General features: G+C 47.4%; 3 protein-coding genes and 1 long non-coding RNA gene across 5 annotated transcripts in view; 3 read left to right on the top strand and 1 right to left on the bottom strand.

Annotated features, from left to right (window-relative positions):
• The window catches only part of nxph1 (neurexophilin 1), an 11,626-nt gene extending 1,349 nt beyond the window's left edge, over positions 1 to 10,277 (bottom strand). Inside the window, exons 1-2 of one of the 2 annotated variants that reach the window (XM_037263387.1) lie at positions 10,033 to 10,277; positions 9,884 to 9,997 (exon numbers count right to left, since the gene is read on the bottom strand). In XM_037263387.1, the coding sequence (XP_037119282.1) occupies positions 9,884 to 9,937 (54 nt within the window). In that variant the 5' untranslated portion in view covers positions 9,938 to 9,997; positions 10,033 to 10,277. Of the gene's footprint in view, positions 1 to 6,419; positions 6,565 to 9,883; positions 9,998 to 10,032 lie in introns of those variants that run through there. The other variant, XM_037263388.1, reaches the window with a different exon arrangement.
• A 4,478-nt stretch (positions 10,278 to 14,755) lies between these two features.
• On the top strand, positions 14,756 to 16,691 carry LOC119129962 (semaphorin-4E-like). The gene is made up of 4 exons (XM_037263391.1): positions 14,756 to 14,958; positions 15,997 to 16,139; positions 16,263 to 16,307; positions 16,389 to 16,691. Exons 1-4 carry the CDS (start codon positions 14,850 to 14,852, stop codon positions 16,494 to 16,496), a joined length of 405 nt encoding a protein of 134 aa, XP_037119286.1. The 5' UTR covers positions 14,756 to 14,849; the 3' UTR covers positions 16,497 to 16,691.
• A 247-nt stretch (positions 16,692 to 16,938) lies between these two features.
• Positions 16,939 to 18,234, top strand: LOC119129964. The gene is made up of 3 exons (XR_005099322.1): positions 16,939 to 17,374; positions 17,612 to 17,713; positions 18,020 to 18,234. It is a non-coding gene; the product is annotated as an uncharacterized LOC119129964 (long non-coding RNA).
• A 656-nt stretch (positions 18,235 to 18,890) lies between these two features.
• On the top strand, positions 18,891 to 19,975 carry LOC119130819 (semaphorin-4E-like). Its single transcript, XM_037264752.1, has 3 exons — positions 18,891 to 19,009; positions 19,090 to 19,300; positions 19,476 to 19,975. Exon 3 carries the CDS (start codon positions 19,520 to 19,522, stop codon positions 19,973 to 19,975), a length of 456 nt encoding a protein of 151 aa, XP_037120647.1. The 5' UTR covers positions 18,891 to 19,009; positions 19,090 to 19,300; positions 19,476 to 19,519.
• The last annotated feature ends 75 nt before the right edge of the window (positions 19,976 to 20,050 follow it).

Below are 20,050 nucleotides of genomic sequence, written 5' to 3'. Positions count from 1 at the left end.
ATACAGAATGTGTGTGCCAAAATGATTGGGAGAAAGAATACATGGGCGGGCGGGCGTTTTGCAGCTGTTGATCTGCTCTGGAACAAGGGCTCCTTGCACTGCACGTTGCCGTCCAGACACAGACAGACAGACAGACAGACAGACAGACAGACAGACAGACAGACAGACAGACAGACAGACAGACAGACAGACAGACAGCAAGTTCCGTGGGCTGACGACCAGCTGCTCGCTACCTTTCTTAATTTGCCATCTGCAATGCACTCACTGAGTCACTGAGTCACTGAGTCACTCAGTCAGTCACTCACTCACTCAGTCACTCAGTCACTCACTCACTCACTCAGTCAGTCAGTCAGTCACTCACTCACTCACTCACTCACTCACTCACTCACTCACTCACTCACTCACTCACTCACTCACTCACTCACCTGGGGGAATGCTACATCTGCGGCCAGCCTCACTCATACACTGGCACATAGAGAATTGGCTGAGGATATGTTGCCCATGGCAAACATCAGTCTATGCAAATGGCCAACACCCTTGGAGTCAGTCGCATCAATACGGAAATAAAGGGGCCAAAAGTCCAAACACTGTTGATTTCACAGCCAATGTCTAGGATTCAGTGGCAACCATTGCACAATCTCTGTCTGGCCTAAAATAGGTTGGGGTTACCTGCAAGCCTAATGAGGACAAGTGAAAATGATTGGATGCTGCAGCCTATGTTCCAATACATCAAGTGGTAGCGAGCGTCTCCGGGAGACAGTCATTGCTCGGTGACAAATGTTCCTTGATGTCAAGTCATGCAATTTTGCAATCAATGCAATCTTTCCAACATCTCTTTTGAATAAAGCCTATAAAAAATAAAGAATTGGCCGTTTATTAAGCAAGCAATTCAAGCGCCATGCTGTTCTTTCTTTCTTTCTTTCTTTCTTTCTTTCTTTCTTTCTTTCTTTCTTTCTTTTTTGAACTAAGTCCCCCCATCCACTGGAGCTGTGATTAATGGGAAAGAGAGGCACTCGTGAACAGCGCCCTCGAAAATCAATATTGAAATTATACTCGAGTAAAAATAAAGAAAGAAGCCAATCCCCACGACGGGCCATTGGCCGATTGATCCCTGGGATAATCGATATGATGATCTATTTGAAAAAGAATTGTTTGTGACAGCTGGAATTCCAAGCGGAGCGAGTACCGGAGGCCTAACGCTGCAAAAGCTGCAGATGGTCCAAATCCGAGAAGCCAGTTGAAAGCGGAGACTCGTCTTTGCCTCATATCCTCTGATATTGTGATCAGCTGCTCTAAGCTGCCCCTGAGCTGTTTGAAGAGCAGCTAAATGATTGCAAACAATGCCAAAGCCCGCTCGCAGCCCCTTTGCCACTCCATTCGCTCCCACTTTGGTGCCGTTCCTTTCGTTCAACTAATCTGCACTGTCACGCTTAATGAGATTTTTGCAAAAAGAAAAAAAAAATGGGCCAACAGAGCAGCTTCCCCTTCCTTCATCCCTCCCTCCCTCCCTGCCTCCCTCCCTGCCTCCCTCCCAGTCTACCTTCAGCACTCAAATGCTTTTAAGCAGCCACCTTGATGGGTACAAAATTGAGGACGATTACTTGCACAAATCGCATTAAATGAGTCACTGTGAAAATAGAAAGGCATTTAATGGCAATTTCTCTCTTTCCTCTCATCTCCAGAGAATAGCAAATAACGACTCATTATATACTATGTCTTGATGTGCTAAATATTCAATGAGTGGAGAAGAAATAAAGTCTTGGTTATTTTGTGTCTGTATTATTTCCGATCCTTTCTTTGGATTCAGGCAATGTTGATTGACAATGCTGTTTTCCTTTTTTAATGTTCTTTTTTTCAAGATCTCTGCCTTCAATCGAACACAGTGACATGTTTAAAAGGATCATTGTAAAAGTATTCCCACAGTGGTGAGCAATAGGTGGGTGGCTTTTACTTAGCTGTATGCTTACAAATTCAATCGACACCAGCTGCTTCCAAATTGGCAGCCACGGGCGACTTTTGTGGCGTGCGGGAAGTCATTATTCATTCCAGTCAAGTCAATCAATTGCTCACCTGCATCTCAGAGCAACTTCTGTCAGGATGAGGGGATGCTGGCATACCGGGCCCCGCCGGGCCACGCCGGGCCACGCCGGGCCACGCCGGGCCACCCACCCCGGCACCTGACGCTAATGTAGATTGTGGATACGCTTGCTTGTAAATGGACAGCAGCTAGCTGGAGATTAGCCCTTATCTGGAGCCATGCGTGGGATAAGGCTGAACACAGCGCTCATCACAAGTCAGGTAGCTTTAGGATCCTGTGGTCCCACCTAATGGCTAATGGGAAAATCAAAGGCTCGTGCTGCCTGTCTGAAGCCTGCCCCAGGGCCAAAGCTGTTAAGTGACTGCCCGCCTCACTCCGGATTTGATAGCCCGCCTGTCTTTCTCTCGCCGCCTCATCAAAGCAGAGCGGCCGATAAATGCGAGCCCTTATCCGTTACCCGAGGCCTAATTGGCCCTTTCGTTTCCTATCGGATCACTTCAGCGCCTCCGACCGTGCCACGTTGTCAACATTTGATCCAATAGGGGTCAACCAGCCATCCTTTCAAGACGGCGGGAGGGAGGGAGGGAGGGAGGGAGGGAGGGAGGGAGGGAGGGAAGGAGGGAGGGTGGCGGGACACGCATTGTTACACATGAGTTACCGACCATCGGCAATCTGAATGACAAAGAACGGCGCTTTCAAATTGAACTAACACATGCCCAGCCCACAAATACAAGATTGCAAATAATAGATTGAAATGGTATTGACCACAGTTGAACATGACATTCCAGACTCCATCAAGTCAATACATTGCTATCATAGACTGTTTACATCTTCAATTGTAAGAGTCAATCACTTTTTGTGTGTGTATCTTAGCAATGCAGGCTCTATGGAAATGCAAAGTGAGATTCAAGCCCAGGCAGGCAGGCAGGCAGGCAGGCAGGCAGGCAGGCAGGCAGGCAGGCAGGCAGGCAGGCAGGCAGGCAGGCAGGCAGGCAGGCAGGCAGGCAGGCAGGCAGGCAGGCAGGCAGGCAGGCAGGCAGGCAGGCAGGCAGGCAGGCAGGCAGGCAGGCAGGCAGGCAGGCAGGCAGGCAGGCAGGCAGGCGATTATTTGGAATGTAAAGCTACAGTATCTGCCGTCTCATTGTCTGCCCTTTGTTGTAAAGGTCATTTACAAGAGCGAGCGAGCGAGCGAGCTCCAATTTGTCAGGCTCCAAAGAAAAGAGCGCCGCTACCCAAACAAAAGCTATACAGGTCGACTTTGCCCGTGTCGAGACCTTGTCTTTTATCTGGCTGAATGATGGTGCTTTTGGAAGAATAATGTCCACTTACAAGTCTTTATTGTTCTCTCTCTCGGCTTGATGCTATATAACACTGATCCATTGCGACTGACGTGCTCACAGATGCCAGGGAGGAAGCGGGTGGGCAGGCGGGCGGCTGAGGAGCTTTTTGGAAGCCAAAAAAAAACAGCCATGTACATAGATATGCTACTTGTAAGAAAAGCAAGCCCAAATGTTGCACACACTCACACACACACACACACACACACACACACACACACACACACACACGCACACACACACACACACGCACGCACGCACGCACGCACACACGCACGCACGGGCTAATTGTCTTGCTACTAAAACCTATTTGAGATGGATTAGAAAAAGAATTGCATTCTAGGATTTGCCACTACTGGCCAGTGTTTACTTCTGAGGAGTAATTAGCTGCCATTCTAATTTGGAAATCACGTCGATGCGACGGCGAGTTGCTTGAGGATGACTTGATCAATTGAATATAATTTGGGGTGATTCATTTGAGTTTGAATTCTAGAAAAGAGTCTGAGTGACAATAACATTCGAAGATGGATTTGAAAGCATGCCAGATGTTTTGAGTGGAAATTGACATGGAAACATTCTAATCTCCAACTCTGAAACACATAGTATTTACGACTAGTCAAATGGATGCCATTAACTTTCACCACGGCAGAAGCGCACAAAAGCCAAGTGGAAAAGCATGATAAAGGCACGCTACTATATCATGGAATACGTCATGTGTTCTCAAATCTGGCTGCACTTATTTGATGGCTCCGAGTGCAGAGAAAGAAAGCACTTCCCGACGGCGGAGTTGCTAATGTTTACAATGGTGAGTGACCCTGAGCTGAGCTGAGCTGAGCTGAGCTGAGCTGAGCTTTCCCCTCAGCTGCATGAAGAAGAAGAAGAAAAGGGAGCAAATCCATCAAAGTGACAGGAGAAATGAAGGGTGAGACACTTGACTACCTGTAAGGAAGTACTCCTTTCACCCGTAATTGTTTTGATCAATGTATGACCGGAATGAAAGATGAATTGCACTTCTTCTCACGGCATGTCCATTCCTTTGAATGTCCTTCCTTCAATTCCTTCCTTCCTTCCTTCCTTCCTTCCTTCCTTCCTTCCTTCCTTCCTTCCTTCCTTCCTTCCTTCCTTCCTTCCTTCCTTCCTTCCTTCCTTCCTTCCTTCCTTCCTCCCTCCCTCCCTCCCTCCCTCCCTTCCTTCCTTCCTTCCTTATTTGAATAGGACGTGTTTGATAGTAGATTGATTCATTCCATGGATGCATTTTCCAAAGGTAGATGCTTGCTACATTAGACGTTGCTGCGTATGCAAAACGGTCGCTTCAAAAAGGCCGCCGCTTTTATCGCTTGCAGTTGGACACGACTACCAGAAGACGGACGTGAGCGATTGTTGGAAATGGGTTACCTACTTGGAGTTATTATTCAAAATAAAGCACATTAGGTTATTCAAAACAACAGCAGCAGCAGCAGTTCTTTTGAAAAAAAACGCAACACACATCAATACAATGACACCATGGTTGACTTGCTGTACTCAGTTATGGTTAACGCACTTCACCAAAAGAGTCCAAGATGACATTTTGTTGGATTTATGGGTGTCATCCATTTTTCTTTGTGCTGTCTTTTGATTGTTTTGTTTCAAGTGTGTCCCTAAGACTACTTTGTCGGGCAAAGTGGAAAGCAGATGAGAAGACGGGCTGAGGCATTGGGAGCAAAGTGAAGGGTGACTCTCTGCCTGCATAATTGACAGGTGTCACACAGCAAAATACTTCTTGCAAATTGAATTGTAATTCTGCAAACCCATAGAGCCAGCGCAGCGGCTGCTGCAATTGTGAGCCCCGTCATGTCCCCGCCATGGGAAACTGATAAAGACTCCAATCGGTCGAGTCAATCATCAATGCAGGTCTCAAAAAGGGGGAGGGCACAGCCATCCGCACTCTCATTTATTGATGGCTAAGCAAGGAAACACAGCCAGCCATATTGTATTTCTTATCAAGCGCCTGGGAGAAATGTAGCCATCATCAAATAGAATTGCATTTAGGTTTTGAAGCCACTCTTGGGAGCATCGACAGGTAGGAAATGAGCTTTGATCAGAATCAGCGTTATTGTCGCTAATTAGATTCAAAATACACACAAATGGCCAACGTTGCCTTAATAGGAGGTGCACGCGCATAAACGGATGAATTCCACGACACGAGCATAGCAGTCAGTCAAACGCTGCCACTCAAAAGCGACACGGCCAATGATCAATTGAATGAAATTCACTGTCCTGACACTATCGAAGGTCTCTCGCTCTCTGCGCTTTGTGTTGTCTACAAAACAAGCGTGTTCCATGTTCATGTCTTCACGTTATGACGCTTGTATGGATGATGGGGAGCACCTCCGTTTGTGTTCAAGCACACTTCCAAGTTTAGCGGGGGAAGACAAGTGATTAAAGGAACTAACATCGTCTTTTGTGGACCGCAATCTTTTGTTCCCATTTCTACAGATGAGTATGTCATCTTTACTTGTGTAGCCTAGCCGGCCGGGTGCAAACGCTGTCGTGGTATTACCGCTACCTACGTCGACCCACCAAAAGCAATTTCAGGAATTTGAGCTAAACGACTGAAATGATTCATCCACAAAGTCAAACTATATTGGAGGGCGAAATGGGCTAGATCAGGGGATGTTTGAGAATAGTTGCCATTTTTCACATGTCCTGAGTGTTGTTGGTCACCTGAATGTTGAACAGAGGCTGTGATTTACCCAAGTCCAATTCCTTGTTTGGCACGCTCAAACATGACCAATCAAAACTCGTGAATTTCCCGCCCGCCTACAGAGACACCAATGTTCCGTTATCAAGGTGCCCAATTGGAGGGAAGCCTTTCTGGAGCCTCTGGAACTGGGCCATAGGTTGCCTGAGATTTTCAAATGGCCTTGGACGGACGGTGGCAAGCTCCATCTCTGACCTCTGAACTGTGAACACAATCTCGAGCGGAAAACGGATGAGGGAGTAGCGCGTCATTAATCATCCCTCCCGCTGCTGCACACAGCACACAAACACTTGGCTTGACTTACATTTGGGAGGAGATGCCTCCCTCTCCATTTCACAGATCCAAATCTCTGCCACATTTTTCTCTCATCTGGATGTGAAATATTGAGAGAGAAAAAACAAGCCAGGACCTTAGTGTGCCCATTCCTTCCTTCCTTCCTGCCTGCCTGCCTGCCTGCCTGCCTGCCTGCCTGCCTGCCTGCCTGCCTGCCTGCCTGCCTGCCTGCCTGCCTGCCTGCCTGCCTGCCTGCCTGCCTGCCTGCCTGCGTGGCTGCGTGGCTGCCTGCCTGCCTGCCTGCCTGCCTGCCTGCCTGCCCTCCTGCCTGCCTGCCTGCCTGCCTGCCTTCCTTCCTTCCTTCCTTCCTTCCTTCCTTCCTTCCTTCCTTCCTTCCTTCCTTCCTTCCTCCACAGTAGGTAGGCTACTATTATCATTGACTTAATAGGCAGCCACCAAGGTCAAATGTTGTTTTTGCCTGTTTGCGAGTGGATGCCAAGGCCCCTGGGGAGATAGATGCAGGGAGGCAGCAGCAGCAGATCACGCAGGTTACGCTTCACGCCGGCCGAGAAAAGCACCCACCACAACAAGCCCGAGTCACCTTGATGTGTCAATTCCAAATGATTACTAGAGATTATGCAAAGGGAAAAAGCAGCATTTGGTTCCAAAAGCTTCTATACCTCAGTGATGAATCGTACATCCATGCTCATAATTAACATGGAGGCTTCCTTGGTGGCATAGCAGTTGATTTAGCGAAGGGGGCGCAATAAAACATTTGTCAGATCATGTGATGTGCGGAATGGGAACACACTCGCTGATTATTTTGTCATTAGCATTCATGCATTATTACTTCCGTCAAGGGGGTTTTTGCTTTTCATTACCGCTTAATGTTATTTTTCCTTTCTTTCTTTTCTCAGTGAAAACATCCAAATCATGTGTATTGTTTAGTGGATTTTGTCAAACGGATCTGAACGGCTGGAGATAAACAGCACGAGGCAATCCCGTTCCTTCTGCTCACAGCGGTGGGAAACTTGACAAATGTCACGCTCTTACTTGCGGCGGCGGCGGCGGCGGCGGAGACACGGCACGTGCCTCACACTTGGTGCAAATCCGGCTAACGCCGTTACAATTGCTCCCTCTGCCTATTTGCCTTCCAGCGCATTCCAAAACTATGGATGGCCACTTGCGTGAAGACTGGAAATTCTCTTCATTGAGTTGGCTTTAAAAGATCAAGCAAGGAAACACTTACATGATGTTTTTCTACTTCATTGAAAGAGCTATTTGTGTGACGCCTTCAAGCAAATTAACACCAGGCGCAAAATACGGGGGAATGCTTAAGAAGAAAACACCAACTCATCTTAGTGCTTGTCGCCTGCATTTGTAGCATGTGTACGCTTGTGTGTTTGAAGCGAGACAACACCTGAGCCCATGAAAATGGTTCCATTGACATGTTGATAATGCTAAAAAAAAAAAGAGGGTGGTGGTGGTGGTGGTGGTGGGGTTCACGGTGCTTTACAAGTCTGCGCGACCCCCCCGCCCGCCCGCCCGCTCTGCACATGCAGCACTGGCTGCTTGGCTCTGCTCAGCAGGCTACATTTGCTGCGTTTGATAATAACAATTTAATGTAGCTTTCATCACCGATGCCCCCCGGCAGATAGCACTGCAGTGGGTGGCGGCAAACAAAGAGCCCGGCCTTCCTGCTTGACTTTATTCTTCCTCATCTGGATGACAGATGGTAAGCCATCAAGTCTTCAATGTTTATTTCTACAGTACGTACGTAGTACGTATATTTGTGGTCCTGATGGACAGGCACATTTAGAAAAAGAATGACAAAAGTATGGGCTTCTGTTTGAAAAAATGTAAAGAAAGGATTGAAAAGACTTCATGGTGCCTTCATCATGAAGACATTCAAATGTTTTCACTCTCTGATGGGAGAAAAAAGCTTGATGGCGTTTATACCATGACAATGCTATCAAACAATAGAAAATATTTTTGTTCAATGGTCTGATGGAGCAACGCCAGACGGGATTTCGCTCTCCAGGAATAAAGCGCCCCCCCTCCCAGCCACCTCCGTTAATTGAATGCTGAACCCGTAGGTGAGCGAGCGAGCGAGCGAGCGAGCGAGCGTGCCCATGCGCCGCTCCGTTTGATAGACTGCTTGCTCGCGCGCGCGCGCGCTCGCTCGCTCGCTCGCTCGCGCGCGCGCTCGGCCGCCTACCTGGGCCTGAGCTCTTATCCAGGTCAAGACACGTATCTCAGCAGACAAGAGGCTTAAGTGGCTTTAACACCAAGTAAAAGCATCAAAGTTCAGGATTAATCCTTGCTGCTGCGGATAAGGCAGCTTGTTACCGCGCAGCACAATAGGCTCCCTTTGCGCGCGCGTTCGTCTGTACAAGAGTCCGTTTGGAACTACTCATTTCGTTTCGGGGTGAATAGTACTGAGGATTCTTTTTTTAAAATTCCATTTCATTCCATTTTTTTTTTCTGGAATGCCTGGATATGAGGCGTGACCCAAAGTCAATCTACTCTTGTTCCTCTATCCATTAACATTGACCTAAGAAAGCACATTAGGACATGAAATTGACGAATACTTGATATCGATGAACGTGCGCTTTAATGTACTTTAATATACTACGCATGTGTGGAAAATTGGACACAGTAATAGATTGTATTTACATTTGTTGTCGATTATTTGAAGACGGTTTTCATCGATTGAAAAATACACACCAGTCCAGAGTGCATCGTTTTGCGTGGATTAAAAAAAACACTACTTGAACAATTTGTTCAAATCAAGAAATAAAAACGGGATGTATTTTCTTAATTTCTAAAAGCACAGCAAAACAATTCACAGGAAGTAAAATGCACTTTGAAATGGATTGATGAGCAATTGTGTGAAGCCTATTTCTGTGCGTTAAGTTACCAACAGGAGCTTTGCACTCCACCAAATAGAAACTGGGGTTTCTGTCACAATTGATCAAGTTCAAAAAAATACAAACAGCACGAAAAGTTGGATTCCTCTCTCATATGCTCTCGAGTGTCCTCTGTCTATTAATGCAAAGAGAAGCGACATTTAGTTTCTTGGCGCCCCCGTGAGACGCTGTGACAGACAGACAGACAGACAGACGGAAGGAAGGAAGGAAGGAAGGAAGGAAGGAAGGAAGGTTGTCCCCACAGAAACACGTTTGACATTTTATTACTCTTCCGCTTTGGATTGAACGCTATCGAATTATTGAAGCGCATTTTACAAAGTCTCACAAAGTAAATACAAAATAGCATCAAATAAAATAGAGAAGAACAACAGATGTCAGATTTCAGATGTAGTTCATGAAGATAATATAAAGCTAAATGTTAGTTTGGAGAAAGCGTGGGACTTTTGCGAGCGCGCACTGAGACGAATGACACACTCCAAAAGTCCCTCCCGCTGCTAATGCATAGCGACATGACATGAAATGTTCTATCAAATCGATGAACGTTTTGTCTCTTCGTCCAACTTACCCGGTTTAGTACAGGCATGAGGAGGAACACGGCGCACCAACACGTCCCCTGCATCCTCCCTCCAGCTGCTCGCTCGCTCGCTCGCTCACTCAAATTTCCTTCCGATGCTACGTGCTACGGCTGACTGACTGGCTGACTGACTGACTGACTGACTGACTCTATGGTAGGAGCATCAATCCACCCAGGTGCGTCTACCTCACTGCGCGCTCAAGTTGTCAAACAGCCGGGCGGGTGGCGCAAGCCATGACCGCAGGCTTGCTGGAAGAGGAGGGGAGGATGCGAAAAGGAGCCAGCCGCTGACGGACCCGGTAAGTTGAAGGAAGGAAGGAAGGAAGGAAGGAAGGAAGGAAGGAAGGCAGGAAGGAAGGAAGAAAGGAAGGAAGGAAGGAAGGCAGGAAGGAAGGAAGAAAGGAAGAAAGGAAGAAAGGAAGAAAGGAAGAAAGGAAGAAAGAAAGAAAGAAAGAAAGAAAGAAAGAAAGAAAGAAAGAAAGAAAGAAAGAAAGAAAGGAAGAAAGGCAGGAAGGAAGGAAGGAAGGAAGGAAGGAAGGGCAAAGAAAAAAAACGAGAAAAAAAAAAAAAGCAAAGATTGGCGCTACAAACAGTTACGTACTTGGGAGCGTTAATCCAGGAGTTGCGCTCATAGTTGAGCAGCTGCCGCTGATGTGAAAGTGACACAAGGGAGCGTTCCCCTTTATAGCGCGCGCGTGTGCGCAGGCGGGCGGGCGGGCGGCGGGCGCTCGAGCGAGCAAGGGCGGGCGGGCGCTCGAGCGAGCCAGGGCGGGCGGCTGGCTGGCTGGCTGGCTGGCTGCCTTCAGCACAATCAGAGGGGTTCTCACTCAAAAGGAGATGCATGGGGCTCGCTCGAGTGCTGTGCATGGGGGCAGGAAAACGCAAATAGTTTGCTCAAAGTCGAATACTGGTTTCTTCTAACATTTTTAACTCACACTAAGAGTTGACTGTTACAGGGGAAAAAATGATCCTCAAGTAATACAATCAATCACTATTTGAGGGGGGACATATTGTGTGATCAATACACACAATACACTAGTAAGTGTCCTTTCCCTAACGGGAAGACAGCAGTACATGTTTGCTGCTGGACTATTTCGGATGTGTTACTTTTCACTGCATGGTGTAGAAAGAGCACCTTTGCTGCCGCTGCCGCTCCATTCATCTGCCCACCCTGTGAGCGAGCAGAGTCAAGTTTGCACTCTTGCCGAGTGCGTGTCTCTAGGTTGGGAATAGATAGATAGCATCCTTTTTGTCACACGACAGCGAAGAAAATACTTTCATAAATCCTCACAGTCAGCCAGCCAGCCAGCCTTGCTGCTGCTGCTGCCTCTGCTGCTACAACACTGGAGTGCTCTTCATGTATTTTGGCCATAACTCAGCCAGCCTGGCTGATAGGAACCTGCGCTGAATGGTCCAGATAGCCTTCACGGCGGGCCCAGCGTGACACGGAGAGACTGAACAAGGGAGGATAAATCACCAGGGCTGGCTTGCCTGCCTGCCTGCGTGCGTACTTCCATTGTGGCGCCACAATATAAAGCTACATTTCAAGGGCTGATCCTCCAAATGCATTGGTAGCAAGTTTGAAGAAGTGAGTTGTCGTATACAAAGGGCCCATTTGCAAGAAGCAATAGGCCTGCAGCTGCGGCTGGCCAATCAATACGCACAGAAAAACTGACACGTCTTGGTTCAAACACCTGCTTGGCTTCCTCTTTTGCCAGAGCAATTTGCTGATTTTTTTTGATAGTGGCCATTCATTAGCGGGCGGGCGGGCGGGCTCGGAAATGACAGTGTAGGCACTTCCTAATGGCGTGCTTTCGGGCTCCAAAAGGAGACAAGACCGAGAGCACAAAGAAAGAGGATGATTGCAGAGTTAGTGTCCGCCGAGCTGGCACGGAAACCTTCCGCCGGCTCGGCTCCAATTGTGAGGGCAGATGTTGCCGCGGGCCCTCAGGCAAGGCGCTCGCTCGCTCGCTCGCTCAGTGGCTGGCTGGCTGGCTGGCTGGCTGCGGCCCAAGCAGCTGCCGTGTCAAGCGTCGCTCGGCATCTGTCAAACTAGGCTTGACCGCAAGGGCTGCACTCCAACGCCATGTGCGTACAACAAAAAGCCCGGCAGCCTGCAGTCACCGTCAAGGCAGCCGGCGCTTTTCACCAACCACCATGCATGCGGGGAGGGCTGACAGAGATGAATGGCTGAGTAGCACTGGCAGGCTGGCCAAAGGATGCAGCTGTGACCTGCCTGCCCGCCCCGCCTGCCTGCCGACCGGCTGGGTACCAATTGCTTCCTGGTCGCAATTAGCCTGACTGCAAAAGGCGTTTACAGAAACACAAGTTTCTGTTTGGCCTGTTGACAATGTGAAGATGGAAAAGAGGTGGCTTTTTTTGGTGGGGCTAAACGTGGCAGATGAACTGTTCCGGTGTGCGCCGCAGTGGTGTGATTCAGAAACTTTGGATTTCTTCACTTGTGTTTTGCACAAGTTCATGTAAAAAAAAATAAGAATACTAAATAAAAAAATACTGGTGAGGGCTACTTGAGAAGTGCATGACTACATTGACAAGTTGTTGTTGTTTTTTAGCCATCCGAGTGAGCATAGCCAGTTGTATTTATTTGATGTGTCCTCCCTCCCTCCCTCTCAAAATCAATTTTCATGGAGACAAATGTACACACTGTGTGCTGCTTTCAACTCTTTCAAAGATAAGCTGATATTTTCATTGATGATACTAATGGACTGACCGATTTTTTTTGCCCAAACAAACAGCTAATCAGTTGACGTAGAGAGCATTTATATGGAAAAAGCGATCTTTTGCCTGCAACAATTTTGGCAGATGTGCGTAATCACATTTTGATTTCTTTCCTTGAGCTTGCGGCAAAGTCACACCGGATTGAAGTGGCTTTTACAGCTTTCCTTAATTGATTGGCCCGGCCCGGCCCAGCCCGGCCCGGCCCGGCCCAGCCCGAAGGACTTCCTTTTCTTAGCAGCGGGCGGGGAGTTAACGGAGACATGATTAGGTGAAGTGCTGATTAAATGAGAGGACCAAAAAAGGCAATCTCTGTTTCCATCTGATCTTAATTAGGAGCGCTGATGATGAAGGCAATTACAAGACTTCAACAAGCAGAGGACAACAATTTAAGGAATGGAAGAAAACCAAATTGAAACATAATGATGTGAGCCACCGCCACACGCTTGCAAGTTATTGTAATTGGCTTTTACTTCATGTAACGCCATTATTCGTATTATTTGGAGGGTCCTATATTGCTTATCCTCAAAAGTATACAAACATAACATATAGTATGCGTGCATGCAAACGCAGAGGACCAGTCAAAGGGTTGGATAATGACCGAGTTATTTTGACTTGCCCTTCAAATCAAATCAAATCAACTTTTTGTCTTATTTCATTAAAAAGACAACAAAGACGGAAAAGAAATGCTCAAGTGCCTTTGGGGGCTTTTCCTTGCCCTGGTGAACTCCAGATAGATCAATGGAGAAAACAAGAGGTTTTTTGACGATCATCTACTCCAGGTCCTCGAGGGCCCCCCCGGCCGGTGCTGTCCTGCATCTTTTATAGGTAGGTCTCCCTGCTGCAACACACCTGATTCAAATGGTCAGGCTGACCGTTTGAATCAGGTGTGTTGCAACAGGGTGACATAGAAAACATGCTGCAGGACACCACCGGCCGGGAGCCCCTCGACGAGGACCGCAATTGCCCACCCCTGGAGTCGATTCTACTCGGAAACAAGAGCCCCACTCTGAACTGCTTTGCCGCTCACTTTTAGATTGGGTCTAGCATTGACATCTAGTGGAGGAATGAAATACTGCAAATGTCTTCTTGAACCGTTCATTGCATGCGCCCACAACACGCTGGCAGTTGGCGCTTGGAAGAAATGACGTGCAGCGTGAAAGGACACTTGGACGCCGGCCGCTTCAAAGAAAAACAAGGCAAATCGTCAAAGTTGAATGGGATCTTTTCTCTTCTAAAGCACTTGGTCATGTGGATGGATGGATGGATGGATGGATGGATGGATGGATGGATGGATGGATGGATGGATGGATGGATGGATGGATGGATGGATGGATGGATGGATGGATGGATGGATGGATGGATGGATGGATGGATGGATGGATGGATGGATGGATGGATGGATGGATGGATGGATGGATGGATGGATGGATGGGGGTACTGTACTGTACGTACCGTATGGATGGATGGATGGATGGAAGGGCCACTAGTGTTGTTAGCCTTAAAGTTGCAGGGCTGTCAGCCGGCAGGCAGTCCCCGATCGGAGGGAGGCCCCCCACACATTTTCCAAGCAGCCGCCGACGCCGTGCCGAGTGCCTGTAAATTCAATGATCCAATGAAAATTCGGAAACCGGGACATTTCCTCACTTTCTTAAAAACTTTTTTTTTTTTTTTTTTTTTTAAAAACACGCAAGGGACAGGATGTGAAATGCAAACATTTTAAAGACATTAAAAAAAAAAATTTTTTAAAAGCTTTAATGTAACACATTGATGGATTTGATGGAACTATGAATTGTGACAAGAGATCGAGGACTATAGTGTGCAAACACATTTCTTTTTTCTTTTTGGTTTTTCATCACTTTTGTGCCCCAAATAAAAGGTGTCATTCACTTCAAATGGAAATACTTTGATAATCGTAACTGACCTAAAAAAGACAACGTTTGATATATTGTCAGACATTCTCTGTCATTTGAATGCAATTGTATAATATGCATGCATGTAATCTCCATGGTGACTGACTGCCATCTTTGGCAAAAGTTGAGATTTTTAAAGCATTGTGACATCATTAGTGTTGACTTCTTGATTAAGACAAAGGAAATAAAGGCTTCAAGAGGGTAAAAAAAGGACAAAGGGGAACGAACGTAGGTGTAAAAGCTCAGCTCGCTTGACCGAGTCTGTACTTGTTGGAGAGTGGTGAGGAGCAAGCAAGTACTCTTGAGAGATGTCTCCAATGATGATGCTGAGAATTGTCTGCGGCTTGATACTCTATGGCTCATTTTGCGATAGCAATGTGCAGCCTTGTGTCGCACGAAAGACGATCCCCTATCCAGGTAAGTCTTGGGAGCTTACCATTCTCTCTTTTTGTCTTTTCTGACTATGTTTAAGTCTAACAACGTGCTTTGATAGCATGTCAAGTGCACGTTAAGCTAAGTGGGAAACGATTTGCTTTGGTTTTATCTTGCAATGACTTTTTTTCCAAGCTAAGTGGGACACGATGATTTTGGATGCTTTTATAGGAGCTTTTGTCTTTGAAGTCTATGTCAAGGTGTCCGTCCGTTCAACTATGGCTTGCGGGCCAATTGCGGCCATGGAGTCTTTCATTCTATTGAACAATACGACATATTTGGTCACCTCTTTTTGGGTGGTTTTCTACCTTTGATACATTCAAGTTCATGCTATCCACCTCATTTCTAGTGGCCCACCCCCTTCTATATGTTTATGTATGCACCCTCTTCTATATGTTCATGTATGCGACATGGGCTCAAACATTTGACTTGGTTCTAGGTTCATGAAACTAACAAAATGCGCTTGCATATTACAATGTCTTTGAACAGATAGTGCCTCAGTTCTCTTTCACTATTGACTCAAATGTTTGACTTGGTTCTAAGTTCATGAAACAAACAAAATGCGCTTGTATAATCCAATGTCTTTGATGATTAACGAGTGCTTCAGTTCTCAAATATTGGACTTGGTTCTAGGTTCATGAAACAAACAGAATGCGCTTGCATATTACAATGTCTTTGAACAAATACTGCCTCGGTTCTCTTTCACTATTGACTCAAATGTTTGACTTGGTTCTAGGTTGATTAACAAACAAAATGCACTCGTATAATACCGTGTCTTTGATTACATAGTGCTTCGCTCTCTCGATCAAAGCCACGTGTGACAAAAATGCGAGCTAGCTAATGAAATGCATGGCTGTTGCGTTGAGGAAACACCTAAGTTAGCGCAAACAATTCAAGTGACATGACTTGTTTGATGGGAAGGAGGCTGAAGATTTCTTTCATAGTGCTAAGTTGAGAATAAAAGCCCACTGACTAGTACTTGCACACATGCAGATGCTATCTCTTTGCCGTCCGTCCATTCAGACGATCTTGTGACATTCCGCGAGGATGGGATGAACTACTACAACGCCATGCTGATTATGGAGGAGCTGGGACTGCTGATAGTGGGAGCCAGAGATGCTCTTTTTGCCTTGGACATCAATAACATCTCTGCCAAGATGCATCACGTGAGTGGAACATGATGGACGCACGCACGCACGCAGATGTACACATGGACAAAAGGAGACGGTCAATGTTTGGTTTTGACACTTTGTTGCCTTGTGATGATGATGATGATGATGATGATGCAGGTATCCTGGCCGAGAACGGGAGGGAAGGCGTGCACGAGTGACCAGGTTTGCGTCAAGTCTTATCTTGATGTTTGCGCAAGTGCTTGGAGTTTGAATCTGCTCTATGCTGGCTCTTGTCGCATGCAGTTGAATTGTCACAATTACATCCGGAGCCTCCACCAAACTTCCAACACCGCGGTGCAAATGTGTGGGACAAATGCTATGTGGCCCAGGTGCGACAGTTTGGTGAGTTGAAAATAGACACGTCTGAAAGGCTTGACAATATCTGTTGAAAGCAAGCAGCCAGCCCCCTCCCTCCCTATCAATTGTTGATTGTGTGTGGGGCTATATGTTGAAAGAAAGAAAGCAAGCAAGCAAGCAAGCAAGCAAGCAAGCAAGCAGCCCTTACTTATCCCGTTGTCTGCCAAGGCAAGGACATTTCAACAGGGACGCTTTAAGGCAGGGGTCTCAAAGTCCAGTCCTGGGGGGGGGGGCATTCCTACATGTTTTCCAAGTTTCCCTCATTCAACACACCTGATTCAATGATCAGGCTCATGCAGAACGTGAGGATGAACTGATCATTTGAATCAGGTGTGTTGAACCAGGGAAACTTGGAAAACATGTAGGAATGCGGCCCCCCCCCCGAGGACTGGACTTTGAGACCCCTGCTTTAAGGTTGCAAATGCCACCGCTAGATGGCAGCATCTCTTTGCACTGAGTGAGTGAGTGAGTGAGTGAGTGAGAGTGCCAAAGGTGCTTTAACTGGGTCCGGGCCGGGCCTGGCCAGGGATGCGATGCGATGGGATGGCCATTCACAGTTGAAAATTCATGTTTCTCCAAAATGTCTTGGCAACAACAAAGGCGGGTGGGTCCTCAAGACCTAGCAACTCTGATTGGCTTCAATTGGGAAAGCCAGCCGCCGCCAAAAAGTAGGTCAAAGTGTCACAATGGGTTGACAAAAAGTAGGTCACACAATTGATGGAAAGGAAGGCCACAACTATTTGCTTGTAAGATTTTTCTTTTTGTGCTCTAGAATTCTTATAGTGGACGACTGGAACGACGTCAGAACGACGTACGTGTAGAAGGCCTTTGTTCTTTCTTCCCATTTGATGGATATGCCTCCGTCAGAGTCGGTGAGTATTTCACTTGCCAACGTCAAGTAGGACTAAACAAGAAAAAACAAAAACGAAACTACCAACTGTCCAGGGCACATTTTCATGCAGGCAGGGGCAAGAAAATCTAGTTTGGCATCTCCGGACAGTTCAAGCAAATATAATGTTATGTTCTTCACATTGAATACTTCATTTGTATTTTGGTTTATAAAAAAAATGTGTAGAACATGATCAAAGTTTATGATATACGTCGGACAGGACAGGCCCTGTATGCTGCAACAACGGGTTCATCCCAACCGCTAATAAGCCGAAGCAACGACTATGGTAATCGGGTTGAATTTCCTTCTGAATGGTTGAGAGGTAGGTCAAATAAAGCGCAATTGCATACATACATACATGGATGCCGATGGATGGATGGATGGATGCCGATGGATGGATGGATGCCGATGGATGAATGGATGCCGATGGATGGATGTCCAGCTAGGTATACAAAGACATACAAGAACATACAGTAAAAGTACTGACTCAACTCTTGTGCTTGAATAAAAACAAGAACAGATATCCAGTCGCTCCATACAAATTGTATCGATCAAATAACTAGACTACATCAATGGTCATCATTTTTCTACTCATCTACTTGACCAGATCCCTTTTGTCGTCTTCCAGATACTATTAACTTTGTCCACATGGACTTTTTGAACGAGCAGGAAATGCTTCGAGTCTATTTAGTATTCTCTGGTGTTGTGAGGGATGGTAGTGCAGTTCGAGTATCGCAGCTGACTCGTGTCCCCAAGGTAACAACTTGCAAAATCCAAACTGCTTTACAATCGAGTGCAGGTATGCATGCATCCATCGTATGGATGGCTTTAGGACCATAGCAGCAGCAGCAGCAGCAGCAGCAGCAGCAGCAGCAGCAGCAGCAGCAGCAGTTACCACAAGTCCTTGGTCCGAGCGCGGCTGGATTGCTCTCTGCCTGGCCAGAAGTTGCCCTCTGTGGTGGAGAGCGCCTACCTGTTGAAGGATGATCAATACTGGCAGCAGAGTCGATTATACGCCGTCTTCACCTCACAGCTGTAACTATAAGCCGGCCCGGCCCGGCCCGGCCCGGCCCGGCCCAGCCAGCGCAATCTCACCCACCAGAGAAGTAGCCGACGTGAAACTGTTTTTATTTGCACTTTCCAGGGATGGAGTGTCGAATGTGTGCGCATACAATATGCAATCTATCGGTCTATTGTTCAGCAACGTAAGACTGTCTGGCCTCCAAGCTTGAGAAATGGAGTATCCCCGGAAGGACTTTTTTGAGCTTGCCTCGTCTTTGCCTCCCTCCAAAAGTATTGGAACGAGGGATTCGACGAGGTGATTTCATCAGAAGCGAGTGTCCCTCTGCTGATGAAAAAGGGAGCAGCGCTGGGCACCGTGTGAGCACATTGGACGGGGAGACACGGGATGTGGTGTTCATTGGCACAGGTAAGAAGGACGCTATTTCAATTCAAGAGCTGAAAGAGTGAGCGAGCGACGTCTGGTCTTCTCGCTCCCCGGCCAGCCGACGGTTTGATTCAGAAGGCTGTCGTTTCCGATGGAGAAGCGTTTGTCATTGAGGAGATTCAAGTGTTCCCAAGTGAGGCCATCAGGACACTGCGCCTGTTAAGCAGCAAGGTAAAATGTCAAAAGCTTTCTTGTTGCCTGCCTGCCGCCTGATGCTTGATTGGCTGGCTGGCTGGCTGGCTGGCTTGCAGGGGCAGCTGTACGCCAGCTCGGACGCGGGCGTGGTCCAGATCCCAGTCAGCGATTGCGCTCGCTACGACACGTGCCTGGACTGCCTTCTGGCCAGAGATCCCTATTGTGCCTGGGACCTGCTCACAAAGCTCTGTTCGGCCGTTGCTGCCTTGTCCGACCTTACCAGGGCCATCCAAAGTTTGAACGCTGTCTCCGCCTGTCCCTTACCTGGTATGTCATGTCATGTAGTGATCCTTGGTAAGAGTCGATCCAGGGATGAATTTTTTGGGCTCTCTTGAATAGGGAAGGGAAAAGTTTGGGCTCAGTTCTTATCAGTCACACAAAGTGAAATCAGACTTTGGGCGATTGAAACATCTCATCGGCTGCCTGCCTTATGTATTTGTAGGTCCGGTGGCAGTGGTGAACAAGTCTTTGGCTCTAGGGGTCAACATGCTGCTGCCTTGCCAGGCTAGCTCCAACTTTGCGCAGGTCCACTGGCGCTTTGCCGAGCGGACGCTGGAGTCCAGCGCCGAGTACCGCATGTATAGCCAGGGTCTGGTCATTATGAACGCCTCGGAATCGGACGTGGGCCTGTACACGTGCCAGTCCTCGGAAGTGGCTCGAGACACCGTATACAGCCACGGCGTCGTGGCCGCTTATTTCTTCACCGGCAGCGAGCGCCGCCGCGACGGCGGCTCCTCTCATTCGCCACTGTTGATTTGTGTCCTTTGGCCACCTTTTCTGGTGTCAATGGTTTTGCTGTTTGTGCTTTGCCTCTCCCTGGCAGCCTTCATCGTATGCAAAGGCAGACGACAGGTGTACACGGTTAGGGAGAGCAAGAGTGACGACAACACCGAGTTGGCAGCGACCAGCGTCAATCCCCCAAGAGATGAATATACTCTCTAAGATATTGTTAGCAATCACACCTTTTGGGGACAAGTAACACATCTATATACAAACAAACCGATCGATCCTATTTAA

This window comes from Syngnathus acus, chromosome 11 (assembly GCF_901709675.1).
Source record: "Syngnathus acus chromosome 11, fSynAcu1.2, whole genome shotgun sequence".
NCBI classification, from domain to species: Eukaryota; Metazoa; Chordata; class Actinopteri; order Syngnathiformes; family Syngnathidae; genus Syngnathus; species Syngnathus acus.
Note: the sequence above shows the minus strand (reverse complement) of the source record. Positions and strands in the feature narration are given on the sequence as shown.

Bases quoted from the DNA above. Each gene is read 5' to 3' on its own strand.
- LOC119129962 (XM_037263391.1), top strand. From the start codon at position 14,850: ATGTCTCCAATGATGATGCTGAGAATTGTCTGCGGCTTGATACTCTAT. The intron at 16,140-16,262 runs GTGAGTGGAACA...ATGATGATGCAG, and splicing joins TCTCTGCCAAGATGCATCAC to GTATCCTGGCCGAGAACGGG. The intron at 16,308-16,388 runs GTTTGCGTCAAG...TGTCGCATGCAG, and splicing joins AGGCGTGCACGAGTGACCAG to TTGAATTGTCACAATTACAT.
- LOC119130819 (XM_037264752.1), top strand. From the start codon at position 19,520: ATGCTGCTGCCTTGCCAGGCTAGCTCCAACTTTGCGCAGGTCCACTGG.